Genomic DNA, 17,513 nt, shown 5'->3' on the forward strand with positions numbered 1-17,513 from the left:
GGTTCTATTTTCAGTTAAGGACACAGGGGATCCAAACTCTCTCTCTCTTTCCTTCCACTCTCTCTAAAAACAAACAAGCAAACAAACAAAAACTCAATAGAAAAAAATACCCTTGGATGAGGAAGAAAAAATAAATAAATAAATAAATAAATAAATAAATAAATAAATGGGAAAAAACACGTTCTATAATGATAATGAGACTAAAAACCTTCTATGGTTTGCCTAGTGGGTCATGCTATTAATATATTAGATTCCTACAGGTGTTATCTTAGTTAATCTTTTTTCTGTAGTCCAATAAAAATAATCAACAGACTAGGTATTATTAGTTCTGCTTTACAAATAGGGAAGCAAATGTTCCAAGTAGTTAAGTGATATTCCAAGTTTATACTATTCATAACTGTCAGAGCCAAATGCCAAACCAAGTCATAATATACAAGATGTTCCTATCTGTATCTTTGGATTGGAATTTGTATGCTATCCAAGTTGAGATTTTTCTCACAGTAAATATAAAGATCTGTTCTAACAGTATTTTCCAGGGTACACCCTAGAAAACATGAATGGTATCAGTTTTTAAAAGTGTGAGGAAACAGGTTTTTTTGCTAACATAAGTTGGAGAAAAAAGTTAAATTGATTTTCTTAGAATTTCTTAGAGCCTGTATACTAATGCACATTGAAAATTACAAATGCAGAATCTTTGTGGGCAACATTTTCTAAACTTATATGATTGTGAAATCCTTAAACCCTTTTTGACCCAAAGACTTACAATGCTATTTCATAAAACATTAACGTTCTTAGCAAGATGTTACTCTAGACCAGAGACACCCAACCTTCTTTGACTCCACATCTTTTCAGCAAAAAGTGCTTGAGCATTCAACTCCAATATATATGCATTTGCTTTTAAGATATACTTGTACAATTATGTAAATTATTAAATATACATATACAAAATAAGAAATAAAAAAATTGACAGGTTAATATTATTTTGAAAATCTTGCTAATTGGGAAGGTTTCATTGTATCATTAAAATATAAAATATATACTTAGGACAGGTTAATTCTACTTAATTTAAAAATGCATATTTTAAATTATTTCTAATTTCTTTGTTTTTTAAAATATATATTTTATTGATTTCAGAGGAGAAGGGAGAGGAAGAGAGAGATAGAACATCGAAGATGATAAAATCATTGATTAGCTGCCTCCTGCACGCCCCCTAGTTAGGATTGATCCAGCAACCCAAAGCATGAGATATGCCCTGACTAGGAATTGAACCATGACCCTTCCATAGGCCGACACTGTATCCACTGAGCCAAACTGGCTAAGACTATTTCTAATTTTTTTTAAAAATAATAATAATCTAGCTTACAATGAGGGGATTACTCTAGAAGTACAAAGAATGACACCCCTGCTATTATCTTGTCATTCACTTGAGCTTGCATAATAAATATCTACAGTCTCTTTGTAGGAATCTTTTAAAGCCACATCAATTCTTTGATGGTTATGTAAAACTAAGTAATATAATCCATATCCATTCCTTGATATGCTGAAAGGGAATAAATTAGTGATGTGTTACCTTTCTCTCAGGATACTTCAGAAATGGAAGATGACTTGTGATCAGGGTTGGCATCTTAGATAGGCAAACCTGCACAGTCTTTCAGATTCCCCCGCCCCATGCTCAAAAGGGCCTTTGCACCTGTTTTAATGTTTTAGTGTTTGCTGTCACCATCTTGAAAATCTTTAATAACTTTGGAGGGAGTGAACACACCATTTTGCATTGGGCCCTGCAAATTGTGTATCTAATTCTTATCCAGAGGTCTTATAAGAGTGCCAATATCAATCCACCTATTAGCCATTATGAAACTTCAATTTTTTTTTTCATATTTTTAGTTAACAATAAAGATAAATAGAGCCGAAACCGATTTGGATCAGTGGATAGAGCTTTGGCCTTCGGACTGAAAAGTCCCAGGTTCAATTCCGGTCAAGGGCATGTAACTTGGTTGCGGGCACATACCCAGTAGGGGGTGTGCAGGAGGCAGCTGATCAATGTTTCTTTCTCATACATGTTTCTAATTCTTTATCCCTCTTTCTTCCTCTCTGTAAAAAATCAATAAAATATTTTTAAAAACGATAAATAGGAAGCTGATTTTCCTCCCAGGTGCTTGGTTGCACACAGATGCACTGGTGATTAATGCTCTTGACATTGATCAAAATTGGTTGGCACTCTTGAATAGAATAGAGGGTAGGACAGATGGGCACATTGTATTCTTCTAGAGGCCAGAGTCAATCTTTAAATAATAAAAGTTGAAAAATATTTTGCCATACTCTGCAAATTTTTAGAACTGAAATTTGTAAAGAGTGTGTTCAAAAATGCCTGTTAAGTTCACACAAGTTAGTACTCAATACATGCTGTATAATCTTCATACATTATTCTTGTTAACCATATTGCTAGAGCAAAATGCAGTAGTTGTTTAGGGGAATTGAATCTTGGAGTTGGAGAACTAAATTTATAATCCAGCCCCACTAATTGCTGGCTGTGGGACCTTGTGTAATTAACCCATCTGAGATCATTTTCTTTTGTAAAATAGCCATGTTATTTTTTTCACGATTTTGTTGTCAGTATTAAATAAGAAACAGTATCTAAAACATCAAGCATGTGATCAATGCCCAGCATGCAGTAAATGTGCCAAGGCTCTGCTATGTCCCAAGCTGGAAGTCTGAAGCTTTCTTTCACCCATTTTTATTTCCAAGGGGTTTTACTCTTTACTGTCCTTTCCCTGTGATGAAAGGAAAAAGAAAGGAAGGAAGGAAGGAAGGAAGGGAGAAAGGGAGGGAGGGAGGGAAGGAGGGGAGAAAGAAAATGACCACACTTTTGCTCCAGTCCTTACAAACCAGCATGGCCTTGCACAAGAGATTTTTAGATTCTTCTATTGCACTTGGAAGTAATCCCAGTTCCTATGAAGAATCCTCATGTCAGCACATATTACAGTAGCTGTGAGCAGGAGTGGGGAGCAGGAATCTGGGCAAAATATTGAACAAATGACACCAAAGGGGCATGGCCCAGACCCAGGAGAGAGCTTTGTCTTTCACTGTCTAACAGTTCCCAGCAGCCCCACGAGATTTGAAAGGACTTTCTGAAAGAATACGCTGCAGTGATATAGTATCCTGAGACACTATTGATGGTTCAAATAGGGGTTAATCTGGATGTGCCTCTTTTCTGCTCTGGTTCTCCTGGAGATTTACTGATGTGAAGAACATTAAAAAAGAAAAAACTAATATATTTTGGGTTCCTAGTTTTTTGCCAGGAATTTTACATATGTTAAGTCCTTTAATCTCACCACGGATACTTTATGATCCCCCTGATGAGGAAACAACATAAAAAATAATTCTTAAGGTAACATAACTATCTATAGAAGAAACTGAAATTTCACTCTTGGCTCTCTCTTTGGCAATAACACACATGGCAGAGGGATTGTGGAAAATGTAGAACTGCTCCTCCAAGTTCAGCCTGCCCTGCTGGCAGAGCTTCTACCCAGCATGCTTTCCAGCGGAGATGAGATGGCTACAGTCAGAAGCTTCACATTTCAAATTCAAATGTGATTTTAAAAAAATAGCAGACTAATTTTTTTTTCAAAGGAACTATAGTGTCAATTTATTTCTACCAATAATGTTATTCATTGTGTAATATATGTTTGAAAATACTCTTTTGGGATTACCTTGAGAAGTAATTTACTAGCGATTTCAATCGAATTTTCATTAGTTATAAAATAATATAACAACACTTCATCCCTTAACAAAATTGAATTATGAAACTTAATGATCTGTTGCACTTACACAACTTTATCTCTCATGACTTCTGGATATTTTCCAAATGAAAGCTGTCCTTATATGGTAAAGATTGGTTAGCTGTGAGAATTAAATGCGACTAAGTCAACAAACACTTATTACACAACTAGACATGCCAGCCACTGTTACAGGCAATGGGAACTGAGCAGTGAATATAAGAGTTATGTTCTCAAAGCACTAACATTTCAGTGATGAGGTGTTTGGGAGGAATATTCTGTAATTCACACACACACAAAAAAAAATAGATATTCCTGATGATGACCAACAATTTCTGAAGACAGTTTCAAACAGGTTTGTAGTATAGTAGTAATAGATATAAATATAACCTCTTCAGATGGTCACATAGAGGACATTCTATTTAAAGCAGTTGTCTATTTGTATATTTATATATCTTAAAGACATGGTTACATTCTTTTAATGTCAGATATATTTCCTAAGTAAAAGTATAGGTGATGTTCTGACTATAACTTTATCTACCATTGGGGAAATCCAAACTCAAAAATTCTAATAGAATATTGAATTATACTGAATAAACTTAAAGAATTTGGATGATAATAAATTTAGCCCCAACATTCCGATGAACTGTTAGTTCTTGTCCAGCACCAGATTGTTTGGATTTTTAAATGGTCAACTGCCTTTTATTTACAAATAGAGACTAGATACTTTGACAATAAGTAGGTCAAATGTTAGGTGATTAAAAGAATTGTTAAACTTATCTTAAATGAGTTCATGGTGTATGGATATGCTCACTCACAGATTTTGAAAGTAAATTTAGCATCTGCATTCCAACCGCCATTCTAACAAGAAAACTATTTTTAAGAAAAATTACTCAATTAGACCTAACAGCAAGAAGAAAACTTCTAAACAAATTTAAATAATCACATTTGCCACTTCTTATAATCATGGCAAGAAAGAACATATTAACACTTGGTGTTCAATGACAAGTAATTTTTTTAAAGACACTTGAAGCCATAAGAAGCCACAGGAATTTGGAAAACCTTATGCTTGAGATGGTAGAAAATCACTTACATATAAAGTAAATTCTGTATGTAGCCTCGAATTTAGCTATTTAGCATTTGTTGAATTCAACATTACTTTTCATTGTAACAGTACATATCAACATATAAAAATTATCTTCACCACATCCAATTATTTAAGCACTCTTTCTTTTATGTCTAGGCGCAGTATATCTTCTTACACCAGTGCATTCTGGATCTCCTATCAAGTAAAGGCAATAACCAGCCCATCTGTTTTGTGAACTATTCAGCACTTCAGAAAATGGACTCTTTGGATGCAATGGAAGGTAAACAGAGGCAATGCTTACCCCAATTTACTAGTTTATCAAAGATAGTAGGAGAATTAAAGTAATAATAACTGTATGTTGAAAATGTTTAGAAGCATGGCTGGTGCACTTATCAAAAAAAATTTTTTTTTTCATTTCTAAGCCCAGTTAGGATAATAGCTTTTCATCTGCACTATATTTTTGCCATGAAACATTTAAATCTTTTTGAATTGTTAACTTCAGTTCTCTCTTGTGATGTATTTATGTTATAGGTGATGTTGAGCTTGAATGGGAAGAAACCACCATGTAAATATTCAGACCAAAGATTACAACTGGAAGATATTTTCAAATCCCAGGGGCCAAAATTACCCCTCATTCTTCTGATTTGAAATGTGCATACCTAAAGAAAAGTTTATGCTTCCCTTACTGTGCCTTGCTAAATACATTGACATTTTATGAATAGTTCTAATAAGTAGCTGACTCAGTATAGTCATTTATTTGTACAGAATAAATAGTATGCATTTAAAATGTTTAAGAAAAGATATCCCAGAGGGTTTTTGAAGACTGTCATATTTTGGAAATAAGCCAAAAATAAAATTATTATTATTATTATTATTATTATTATTATTATTATTATAGCATTAATGTTTCCATGTGAATTTTCCCTCCATATTGGACTTACTCTTGAACAAAAGTTGTAAATGTTGATTCAGTCGTGTTATTTTGGCCTCCAGGGTGTTGACGTTTCTTGTGGATAACTTCCAGGACTGTCATTATGATCTGTACTTCCACGTATGCCCCTGTGTTTTGAATCCTCTGTTTTATGAGTGCTGAGATATCATCTCATGATCTTGAACAGCTGAACAGTAACCCCTGACACTGCAGGGATTACTTAGCTTTTATACAACACACAGTAGCTCTTCGGGGACACTGAGGGCTATTTGAATTGCATTGTGATCTTTAGTTTGAAAAAAGAAAAATTGAACAGTGCAATTGCTTATATGAAGCTGTAGAGGACTTTTCTAGCTTGTCTACATTTGTACATGTTCAGACACAAGCTGCACCACTGTATTGTATATTTCTATATACGGTTAAATATCTCAGAGTATATGTCCATGAGCTATTTAGTCAACCTAATATTATCAGTTTTGAAGGTTTTCTTCGGCAAAAATGTATAAAAACAATAATAAAAACATGTAATGTGTTGCAAGCTTGTAAACTAATGATGTGCTCCTGTGGTGCCAATAGAGATTTCTGAATAGATTTCAAGAAATGGTCTTTATTTTATTCCCAAGTTTGGGTTTGATTATTGAGGAGTGTAATTGGTGGAACTGAAAACAAACAAACAAAAAATCAACCAGGCTACAGCAAATTAGAGATTTTTAAAAAAAAGAAAATATTTCAACTTCCTTTTTATTAGATAGTAACAATGTGTTAAGTTTTTAATTATATGGTATTTTGTCATAGATTTCCATTGACTCATAAAACAAAATAATGTTAATTCTATTTCTTTCATGATAAGAATTATACCTCGTGCATACTTCTGCTGGAATATAAATATAGGAAATATTAAGGCCAATAAAATTGAATTTTAAGGAATTGAGATATTTTTCAGCATGATTTCAGACATCCTTATAAATCTGATTTTCTATCAGATATATATAATTGATAATTTTTATACTATAATGAAGTATATTATATGTAAGTGTAATATAAGTTAGTATAAATAATTAAGATATAATCATTTCCTTTAATTCCCATAGTAATTTTAAAATTGAATTTATTACCCAAGAAATCCTTAATCTTGCAAGCAGTCCTGCTCCTGTTTTTTCAGGGCGAGGACGTATAAATGTAGTTCACAACTGATCCAACCAACAAGTTTATTCTATAGAAAGTTACATAAAACAATAAGAAATGATGAGAACTCTAGAAGATTCCTTTGGAGTTAGAAGTTCTTCAATGTATTTCATGGCTATTGAAAATGTGTGGCATGTCAGTACTTATGAATGCAGTTTTTTGTATTTGTAGAAGACAGGTAACAGCCTGTGAAAAATATTGATGAGGGTACCTTTCTAATGTATTAAATTAGAAAATAAACAGTTCAATCTGCAAGTCAGTCAATTTTCTATAATATGTTTATAAAACAGATGTGTATAACATAGAGTATCAGGTTTGACCCATATGCATATGTGTGCATAAAACACGTTTAATATAAGGCCTCCTTTAAAACAGTGCTTATCAAAATTTAATGTGTATACAAATCACCTGAAGATTATGTTAGAATGCAGATTCTGCTTTAGTAAATCTAGGATGGGACCTGAGAACCTTCATTTCTAGCAAGGGCTAAAGTTATGTTGTTGCCTGAGCTTAGACCCTTAAATAGTAAATATCTTTAAAAAAATTAGGATCAGAATAATTTCACGTCCAACTGAAATTATTTGAAACATGTTTTAAAAAGACATTTGGCTTTATTATCAGGGGAAAAAAATTAAAAGAGAGCACCTGTTAAATGTGAATAGCTCACTAACTATATAACAGAGCTATCAATATAACTGAATCGGTACATATGAACTATAGCTAAATTTTTCTCTTAATTATGGTGTTAAAGGGCTAGATTATAGCCAAGTTACATAGTTGACTACTACATTCAAATTAAGATAATGAGGAACATCTGTAACATTTTTAGATCCTATTTGTCAAAATACATTGAAGCACATGTACAGTAAATGAGCAACATGTGTTTCATCTGAACCAAATGAAACCAGAGCCTCTCAGAATGGTTTGCCAGGGACGCGAGCAGCTGTGGATGTCACCTCCACTTTCATCCTGCTTTAAAACACACCGTTTTCCTCTTTCGGATTATAGGTGAACTGTAGGAGGAATCTTGAAAAACAAAAGCTAATTAAGTATTTCTCTTGTCATAAAGGAGATGGTGATTCAGTTTCCAAATCTGGTACCAAACACTGATTTTTAAAATGGGATTTAAGTTCAGCAGAATGTTCTACAAATCCATGGCATTATTGTGATAAATCCATTTTCATGGACCACCTTTTAGAAAACTCACAATGAAGTATTTTATGAAGCCTGAAATACAAAATGGTCTGAAGTTTTCAACCAAATGATAGTAAAAGTAAAAATATGCAAACAATGTTTATAAGCATAATCTTGTCAAATCAACTTGCCTTCTTAGCATAAGTAATATTCTCAGTACATGACTTTATAAATATACATAGCATTTCCATGCAGAATCAGGACTCCCATGCCCACCAACTCATGAAGATGCACTATGGAATAGATTAGATCTCACATATAAAAGTATTTTGAATTCTACAAAGTTAATATAATCTTTACCTAGACTGGTCAGTATCTAATATTTATCAGTGAGATAATTGCCCAGTTGAAGGATTGTATTGTACTTTGTGCTATTTAGTGCTATATTTGTATGTCTGTTTCACCTGTAGGGGTTGAAGAGAAATTTATGGAAATTATATTGAATTATGATAATTAAGACCACTGATATTTTTATGAAGGATTAAGAGCTTTCTCAAGGAAATTTTGGACTAAACACTGTACACAAACAACATAAAATGTGAATTGGAAACTAAGTCAAGATATTGTTCATTTCAGGCATCTTGCCAGGATATTCTGAACTAGTGTCTGCAAATAAAACTGTAACTTAATAGACAGTAACAAAAGGCATTATTTTGATTATGATTATAGAGTCAAACTTTGGTTTTCGCTCAAAGTATTTTTGGGAAGTAATTATAGTAAACTATAAACTTTTTAGAATACTTTTACATTTTGATTAATGTTCACAAAATTTCTTAAGATATTCAGGGTCCCATATTACAGATAAATATAGTAAAAGCTTAATTGCTCTGCCCAAGACCACATGGGAGCTGCATATCACAATCAAGTTACTGAAAGTCAGTGATAAAAATAAAAATGTTAATAGTAACAAACACAATAGATACCTGCTCAGGGATACAAAGCTAAGAAAATATTCTAGCTTCTATTGAGAACCAATGCAAGCCAAAAGAAAATGAAATGACCAATTCAAAGTGCTGAAAGTAACTTCTAAACCTGATTAAGGGCAGCTACATAAAGCTTGAATAAATATTATACTTACAGACCACTTTCTGTAAGTTACTTGTCATATATTTAGTGATAATGCTAGCCCTTGAATTCAGGTATCAAGTTCAGTTTTCTTTTTATTATTTCTTCCTTCCTCCAATATATATTTGATTCAAACAAAATTGTATTGTTTATTTGTTTTCCACCTCTTGGAACTTGTTGCCAGATTTATCTCCCCAGCTCTGAACTGGTTATTTTACGGATCTGTTTAGTAGCCCTCATTGCCTATTGAATTAAAGTCATAGAAGATTCCTTTTCCATTCATTACTCTTTTTTCCAGACCTAACTCAAACAAGAATACTTGCAGCCTACTAAAATGCACCCTACGCATTCCCAATTCCGTGCTTTGGCCTGACAATTTCCTCAATAGCTCATATCCATTGGAATTCCCCACTAGACTGTCAGTTGCTGTGAACAAGGACTATGTTCTCATCCTGGTTTTAACCACATAACCCTTGCATAACATCTCACACATGAGGTAAATTCAAGCAAATATGTTCAATTAAAATTTTGCCCTGGCAGAAAGAAAATAGTTACCGAGTGACTATGTATTGCACATGTTAAATATCCTTCAACCGGGGAACAAACAAATAATAATGGGTCCTAGTTAAATAAAGGTGGGAGAGCAGGGAAAACTGGGTGCAGCCATGAGCCATGTGTTCGGGTTATCAGTTATCCAGAATAAAACCAAGATCATAATAGTATACAAAAAACGTTTAACAACTGAAGTTGGCAAAAAAGAATTCTGTACAATTGGGTAATTTACTAAATAGTAGTCTATCAATTTTTTAAAAAATTTTTCTTACACTGTAGATAACTTCAACAAACTGAGTTTCCCAGTTGAAGGAGTTTAGAAATAGCAAAGCTGATGGTTTATATTAGGGGTGTCGAACTCAATCAGAGAAGGGGCCAAAATCTAAAATCCAGCCTAAATCGCGGGCCAAATGGTTTACTGAACAGTCATAAACTGTCATTGTGATGGAAACGCAGCGGAGTGCAGTGATGACAGCGCGGTGCGGGCCACATTGCAAGGCCTGGTGGGACGGATTTGGCCTGCGGGCCTTGTGTTTGACACATGTGGTTTATATTGTTATATTGTGCATATTTACACACACACGTGCATGCACACATGTACATCTTTCTAATTAAAAGTACATAGACCTTTAAAACATAAAAACCCAGGACTATTTATTGAAATATAGCATATGTCAATAGCCACTGGAGACAGCAAAAATAAATATTCTAACCAGTTGCTTTTGAGAAAACACTTTTTTTTTTCTCTTTAAATTATTTTATATTTCCTCTTAAGGAGACAATGAATGAGTTTAACACTTTTTTAAAAAAAATTATTTTGTTAAAACTAATTAGACTAATGAGGCAGAATGAAGAGGTTTTAGAAAAACTTGGAACAGGCAGATCTGGAGTTAGTGGCCAACATGCACATGCTCAGAGGCAGACACTAGGTCCAGAGAGGACAGTAACAAGCAACAGGTGGCAAACCAGGCCAGCGGGACACATGAGGGTGGACTAGTAAGAGGTAGCATATCATAACAGACAGGTGGAGCAAGGCTAAAGAGAACCCAAGAACTGGCCCTGTGCAGATCCAAAAAACTCAGAGGCAGGGAAGTGGGTCATCAGGAAACAGGGTCCTACTTGCCAGCAAGATTCAGAGACGGCTCACTTCCTCCCCACCAGATCCCTCATTTCCTGAAGGTAGATAAATAAATGGATGGGTACTTAGATGATGACAGATGATAGATAGATAGATAGATAGATAGATAGATAGATAGATAGATGATAGATAGAGTATATATCTATATCTCTCCTTCATAGTGCTTAAGAGTATTAAATAAACTGTAATGAATAAATGAGTGAATGAATAAACAAATGCTTTAAATAAGTAGACTACCAGAGAAATTTTAGAGGCAACAAATATCAAAATCAGGTACACAAAGTGTATTTAGAGGCAACAAATATCAAAATCAGGTACCACTATTATAACCAAAGCAATAATAATCAAAGCAAAAACCAGGTAAAGCCAAAATTGCCAATATTTGGTACAATAGATAGATACAAATAAGTAGACTGAAAAGCTTTAAGTAAAAAATTGCAACTTTATAAATAACAAGTTCTCTAATAGAGGTGACCACTAAATAAATACACAAAACCAAAAATAATTAATGAATGAGATATATAATGAGGAAAATTTTTTCCTTGAAAATGTCCAAATGTTATAAAATACCAGGAGATTAAATTTATAGGGCATTTCTGGAAAAAAAAAAATCGGGGAAATATAAAGCATGATTAATTTTTTTATATGAGATACCTGTTATAAAGAACATGTTTCTTCTCAAATTACTTCACAGGTATACTATGACAATTAAAAATATTAATAATATCAGATTATATCAAAATAGAGGCCCAAAACATGAAGCCTGTGCACTGGAGGAAGGGTTCCTCAGCCAGGCCTCCACCCTCTCGCAATCTGGGACCCCTTGGGGGATGTCCAACTGCCGGTTTAGGCCCAATCCCTGTGGGCCTGAACCAGCAGTCAAATGTCCCTTTAGCAATCTGAGACCACTGGTTCCTAACCACTTGTCTGCCTTTCTGCCTGGTCACCTTTAGCCACTCTGCCTGCCTGCCTTATCCCCCCTAATCACTTGCCTGTCTGATTGTCCCTAACCACTCTGCCTGCCTGCCTTATCCCCCCTAATCACTTGCCTGTCTGATTGTCCCTAACCACTCTGCCTGCCTTATCCCCCCTAATCACTTGCCTGTCTGATTGTCCCTAACCACTCTGCCTGCCTGCCTGATCACCCCTAACTGCCTCTGCCTTGGCCCGTGCTGTGGCAACTTCACCAGAAGGGCATCTGGATGGTTGTTTGGCTGTCTGGTCTAATTAGCATATTACACTTTTATTGTTTTAGATTTGTAACAAATGCTTAAGTTTGGAAGAATAAGTAACAGAAATAGGTTAATTTTTTTTAATAATAAAGCTTGATAAGAGGGAAACTTCCCTTTCAGATATTAAAATGTTTTATTATCTAAATCAAGTTAAAGTGTATTATTTATAAGAGAAGCAGTCAAGTTAAATGTATTACTTATATGAGTAACAAACAGCACCTCAATGAAACAGATACATTTTCTAACACAGACCATATTATAAGATTCTAGTGTCAGTAAAGGAATATGACCCACCAATGGAGGAAATATATGCTATTCAGTAAATGATGTAAGGAAATTGGTTGCTGGGGGAAAAACAACAACAAAATCACGTTAACTTCCTCACCATAACCCAAAATGAATTTTGGAGAAAAAAATTCTTAGTATGTTTCATGGCCCTATTTCACTTAAAAAATTTAAAATTATTCATAAATAATTTTACCTTCTCAGGTTGCTCACTCAACTTCTAATGCCCAGTGAATCCTTCCACCCCATGTGAGACATCTATATTTTCTCTCTAATTTATAATGATATATGTCTCCAAAACAAAACCTGAAGTATAGCTTACTTTAAGTAACTTTATGTCCCAGTCCAATAAATTTAATTAAAGTAGCATATAAAATAATCTCATATAATTAGGAAAGATCTTATTTACATAATTGAATTTCTTGGAAAATAGTAGCTTATAATCTGGAACAAGCCACCTTGTTCCCACAATACTCATCTCTGTTTATCAAAGCAATTCAATTTAACCAAACAGATCAGCCTCACTTTAGTCTCTGGGAAGAATTTAATCCTTATCTAAGGAATTTTAAGGTGTATTCCTTCAATATTCCTGGATCAGCATCAAGACAATTTTGCTGCAGATGTCCAGGCCAAAGAATAGCTATTATTAACAAGATGGAGTAGTGATTTCCATTCTTTTTTTTCTTTTTTTTTTCTGATCATGGTCACTGAAAGAAATGAATCAAGATTCTGTGATGATTCCTAATCATAAGCTTATATGACGTTGGCTAGAAATATGACCATTTTGCTTTCAATGTTTGGGCTTGAATTATAAAAGTCGGTAACATTAAGTCATTTGAAAGGAAAGCCTACTCTATTGAGTTCCGTTAATATGTGTTCTTTCCTAAGAAGATTATTAAAGCCTGATTATTTCATTATCCTTATCTGGATTACTGGGATCATTTCAAAGTCCTCTTATACATGTTACTTACTGGTAAAATATTTTGATTACTTTATACAGAAGAATGTTAAAAAATATGAGGAGGTATGTTAAGGATTACTGTTTCCAGTGCTGGGTCCCATACACTTGTTATAACCTTCAGGTACCAGGAGAGCCTGAACCAGCAGGGCTCAAGAGGTCAAAAGGTAGCTACACAGGTCAGCTTCTGCAATGTCCTGACAAGTGCCCCAGGGTAAGGTAGCCATGTGCCCTCCGGCTCTCCCACTGGGGTCAGCTGGGTGAAACAGCGACTCACTGACAGGGAGACCAGGAACATTAATACCTTCAAAGTCAGCTATTCAGGAGCAGAGTGACAAGGAACAAGTAATGCACCAACACTTGTTTAAAAATAAAATAATAAGAGAAAATATTATTAAAAACAAAAAGATGTGCTTTACCTTAAGGTGTTCTGTTCAATCTAGTAATGCTAAGAATTTTAAATATTTCCAAAGTATGCTTTTATTTTCAAAATGTGATTTTTTAAAAATCACATTCCATCTATGTTTTAAAATTTTAGTTACATTTGACATTCAATATTATTTTTTATTACTTCGGGAGTACAGCATAGTGGTTAGACAATTATAATCTTTACAAAGTGTTCTCCCCTTGATATTTTAAGTAACCCCCTGCCTGGCACCATACATAGTTATTACCATATTATTGACTATACTCCCTCATCTGTACTTTAGATCCCTAGGGCTGCTTTGTAGCCTGAACCGTCGGTCTGCTCAGCGAAATAAGTCAGATAGAGCAAGATAATACCATATGATTTCACTTATATGTGAAACCAAAAGAGTTGAATAAATGAACAAACAACATAAAAAGAGATTCATAAATATAGAGAACAGACAGATGGTTACCAGAGAGGAGGGAAATTGGGGGACTGGGTGAGAAAGGTGAAAAGATAAACTTCAAAACATGTTTTTTTAAAAGAGTTGATTTAAAGTGGTCAATTCTGAACTCAGAATGATTTCCCAGGCCCACTTTCCCGCCTCCAGCCTTTCCTTCTCCTCCCTCGGCACTTCCTCTGTTCTTCTTGCCTCTCTTGTAGTCCCTCTTCTCTCTCCACGGCCTGCCTTCACTTCGGATAGATATTAAAAGCCCCAGAGAAGTCCTGCTGCCCACTTCTGAAGGGAGAGCTGTATTAATGCACCCTCAGGAAATCTCACACTAATCTTATAAGGTCTTATAAGATCATGCTTCATTTTTCCTGTGGCTGAAGTTATTGCTAAGATAATGTATTTATAAAACTCTTTAAGTAACACACCATTGCCAAAAATAGTATTATAGTATTATCATATGTCCAAAATCGGATTTTAATCATCACTTTAATCTTCAAAAGATAACTTATTCCATGGAGAAAACTGGGATTTTCTTCAAAGTCAGGAAAAAATAAGCTTCCTCGTGAAGTGAAATGGATAAGATTAAAGAAAAAAATTCTGTTATGGGAATTTTAGAAAGCTATATAAAATACCAAATCCTCAAAGTAGTAAAAATAAAGTTTGAAACCTAAGAAGTCTTAGCTATATTGGAATAATACATAGAACATTAAGGCATTAATATCTTGAAATTATTTAGTTCTTTAAAAAAAGTAATATATGGTCTTAGTGCTATTACATCATGACATATAAAATCTAAAAGATTAAACTGCATAATTGATCTAAATAAAATGGTAAAAGAATATTAAAACAATCCAATTTCACTTATCATACATATTAGTTTTAAGCATAACAACAAAAATTGCTATCTTTTGCAAACTTCACGTACAAAAATTACCAAGAATAGCACAACAGATTGGTAATGTACAAAGAAATCCTTGAGGCCCGCATTCTTTCTTTGTGACGTGATGTTTCTCACTAACCCAAAACAAAAACTCACACACAGGAAAAGAGCTTTTGCCATGGAAAAGTCATTCCACTGCACGGTCCAACTTGATTTTAGTACAAAACAAATATACTCATCTATGGCCATTTATTATTCATTTTTATGCTTTTAAATCCTCAAAGTGCTGTGGTCTCCCAATCACAAATAAAAACATTATCAAGGTTGACAATATTTCACAAAGGGGCACAAGAGTCATTCTCTGTTTCCTGGGATCTGTTATTGCTTTCAGTCTTGGCTCACTCAGAATATGCCCACATGTGCCTCCCAATCAGAGTGGGGGGGAAAGAAAATAAATAGATTTTCTATAAGTTTATAACTACAGATCTATTGGATCCACTCAGGTAGGGTGTGTGGAAGGTTCCAGGTTAGAAAAGGAAGCATTGGCATGAATTAGGCTGTGCTCTTTCACGTTTTAAGAGGTCAAGCTAAACTGTCCCCCCCCCCCCCATGAGAATGTGTAGTGAAGCAAGCAGCGAACTGAAGCAAGCAGCGAACTGCTCTAATGACTGCAACATACTTTAGGGCACTGGTGTGACATGGTCCTCGGAACACAGAAACAGAGTTCAACAACAAAGAGCCATATCAGAAAGGCTTTAACACTCTAAATCGCTACAACAGCTGAGTGGAGGAGAATCGTTCTACTGAATGGAAATTAATGAACAAGCGTCAAAATGGACAGTTGGTGTCTATTACTAGAGGATTTGGAAGTAAGAAGTGGAGTAAAGGAATCTTATTAGTTAATAGAGCTTTTGTTTGCATGAAAAGGACATCTTACTTCACAAATACACATCACAGGAGTCATGCTGGTCACAATTCACATTAGTCTGTGTTTGGCAGAAAAGAATACTTTATTAAAGGCTCTGTAAGCAACTCAGTTTGTTGATCTCCAACAGCGTGTGATCATCTGTTTTCTTGGACACAAATTTAGAAAAAAATTCTACCCTCAGCCAATGTGGTAATTCTTGGACCAAAATTCACACACCATTTTGAGAAGGAAATGACTCTTTCAAGCCCAAACTATTTCTGAGTGAGTTTAAAAAATATTTGGAACGAAAGCATTTTAAATTCTAGCCTTTTTTAGTAGTAGCACCATTGAAAACTATGGTGCTACTTCTGTCAACTAATAAATGAATAGGAATAAAAGTAAATAAACATTTTCCCTTGATTATTAAATCTGACTAGAAGGTATAATATTGATTGAAAACTTGAAGTGCATTCCTTCTCTATCTTAGGAAGACATATTACAGGAATTTCTTTTTTAAAAAAAATATATTTTATTGATTTTTTACAGAGAGGAAGGGAGAGAGATAGAGAGTTAGAAACATCTATGAGAGTCATCGATCAGCTGCTTCCTGCACACCCCCTACTGGGGATATGCCCGTAACCAATATGCTCTTGACCTGAATCAAACCGGGGACCCTTCAGTCTCCAAGCCGACGCTCTATCCATTGAGCCAAGGTTTGGGCAGGAATTTCTTAATAAAGACATTCTTTATGAATGACATATAAAAAGTCTGTTAAACCTTAATGTAAATTACATCAATAAACTCAAAATATCAAAAATTATATGGAAATTTAATTTGTTTCAGCATATGAAAATGATTGAAAATAAAATTTTTCTTCCAAAAGATCTAAAATTGCCTTTTTCCATGTGCTCACTTATAGAAATTGACAAGGTCAGTATTTTTTTCTTTCTCTTATTTTATTGACTACAGTTGCATTTAGACATTTCAAAAAAGCTACTCTAAATATCTGACACCCAAATGAAAAAGACTCTCATACTCCCAATCCACAATAGATACCACTACAAATCTCCATAGAAGACTAATAGAAGCATGCAATTTTATAAGCTAAAAAAAAATTATGGTTCTCCTCTTCCTATAAGCTTACCAGTAGCCCCAATAGTCACACTATTTATACTTTTAGGTCTGTCCTACCAGTCATTCTCATCACAGTTTGATCATGTCCTGACTTTCATGTTCATCAACTATCCAGATCCTGCCCATCTTTCTAGGTCTTTAAAGAAAACAACTTTTCTATGAGATCCTCTATGCATTCAAATAACTCTTCATTCATGCCATATTCCCAACATTAATCATTTTGGAATTTCACTGTATACTAATTTGTACCATTGTATAAGTTGTATAACTGCTTCAGAAGTTACATCTCATACCTCTAAATAAATTGTAAACTCTGTAAAGGCAAG

At 34.3% G+C, this 17,513-nt stretch overlaps 1 protein-coding gene across 1 annotated transcript in view; it reads left to right on the forward strand.

Annotated features, from left to right (window-relative positions):
- Positions 1–8,988, forward strand: part of PTPRQ (protein tyrosine phosphatase receptor type Q) — a 248,128-nt gene extending 239,140 nt beyond the window's left edge. The window contains exons 62-63 of the mRNA XM_036457041.2: positions 5,020–5,143; positions 5,395–8,988. Of these exons, the coding sequence (XP_036312934.2) occupies positions 5,020–5,143; positions 5,395–5,432 (162 nt within the window). The 3' untranslated portion in view covers positions 5,433–8,988. The remainder of the gene's footprint in view (positions 1–5,019; positions 5,144–5,394) is intronic.
- The last annotated feature ends 8,525 nt before the right edge of the window (positions 8,989–17,513 follow it).

Source organism: Pipistrellus kuhlii, unplaced genomic scaffold (genome assembly GCF_014108245.1).
Source record: "Pipistrellus kuhlii isolate mPipKuh1 unplaced genomic scaffold, mPipKuh1.p scaffold_m20_p_3, whole genome shotgun sequence".
NCBI lineage: Eukaryota > Metazoa > Chordata > Mammalia > Chiroptera > Vespertilionidae > Pipistrellus > Pipistrellus kuhlii.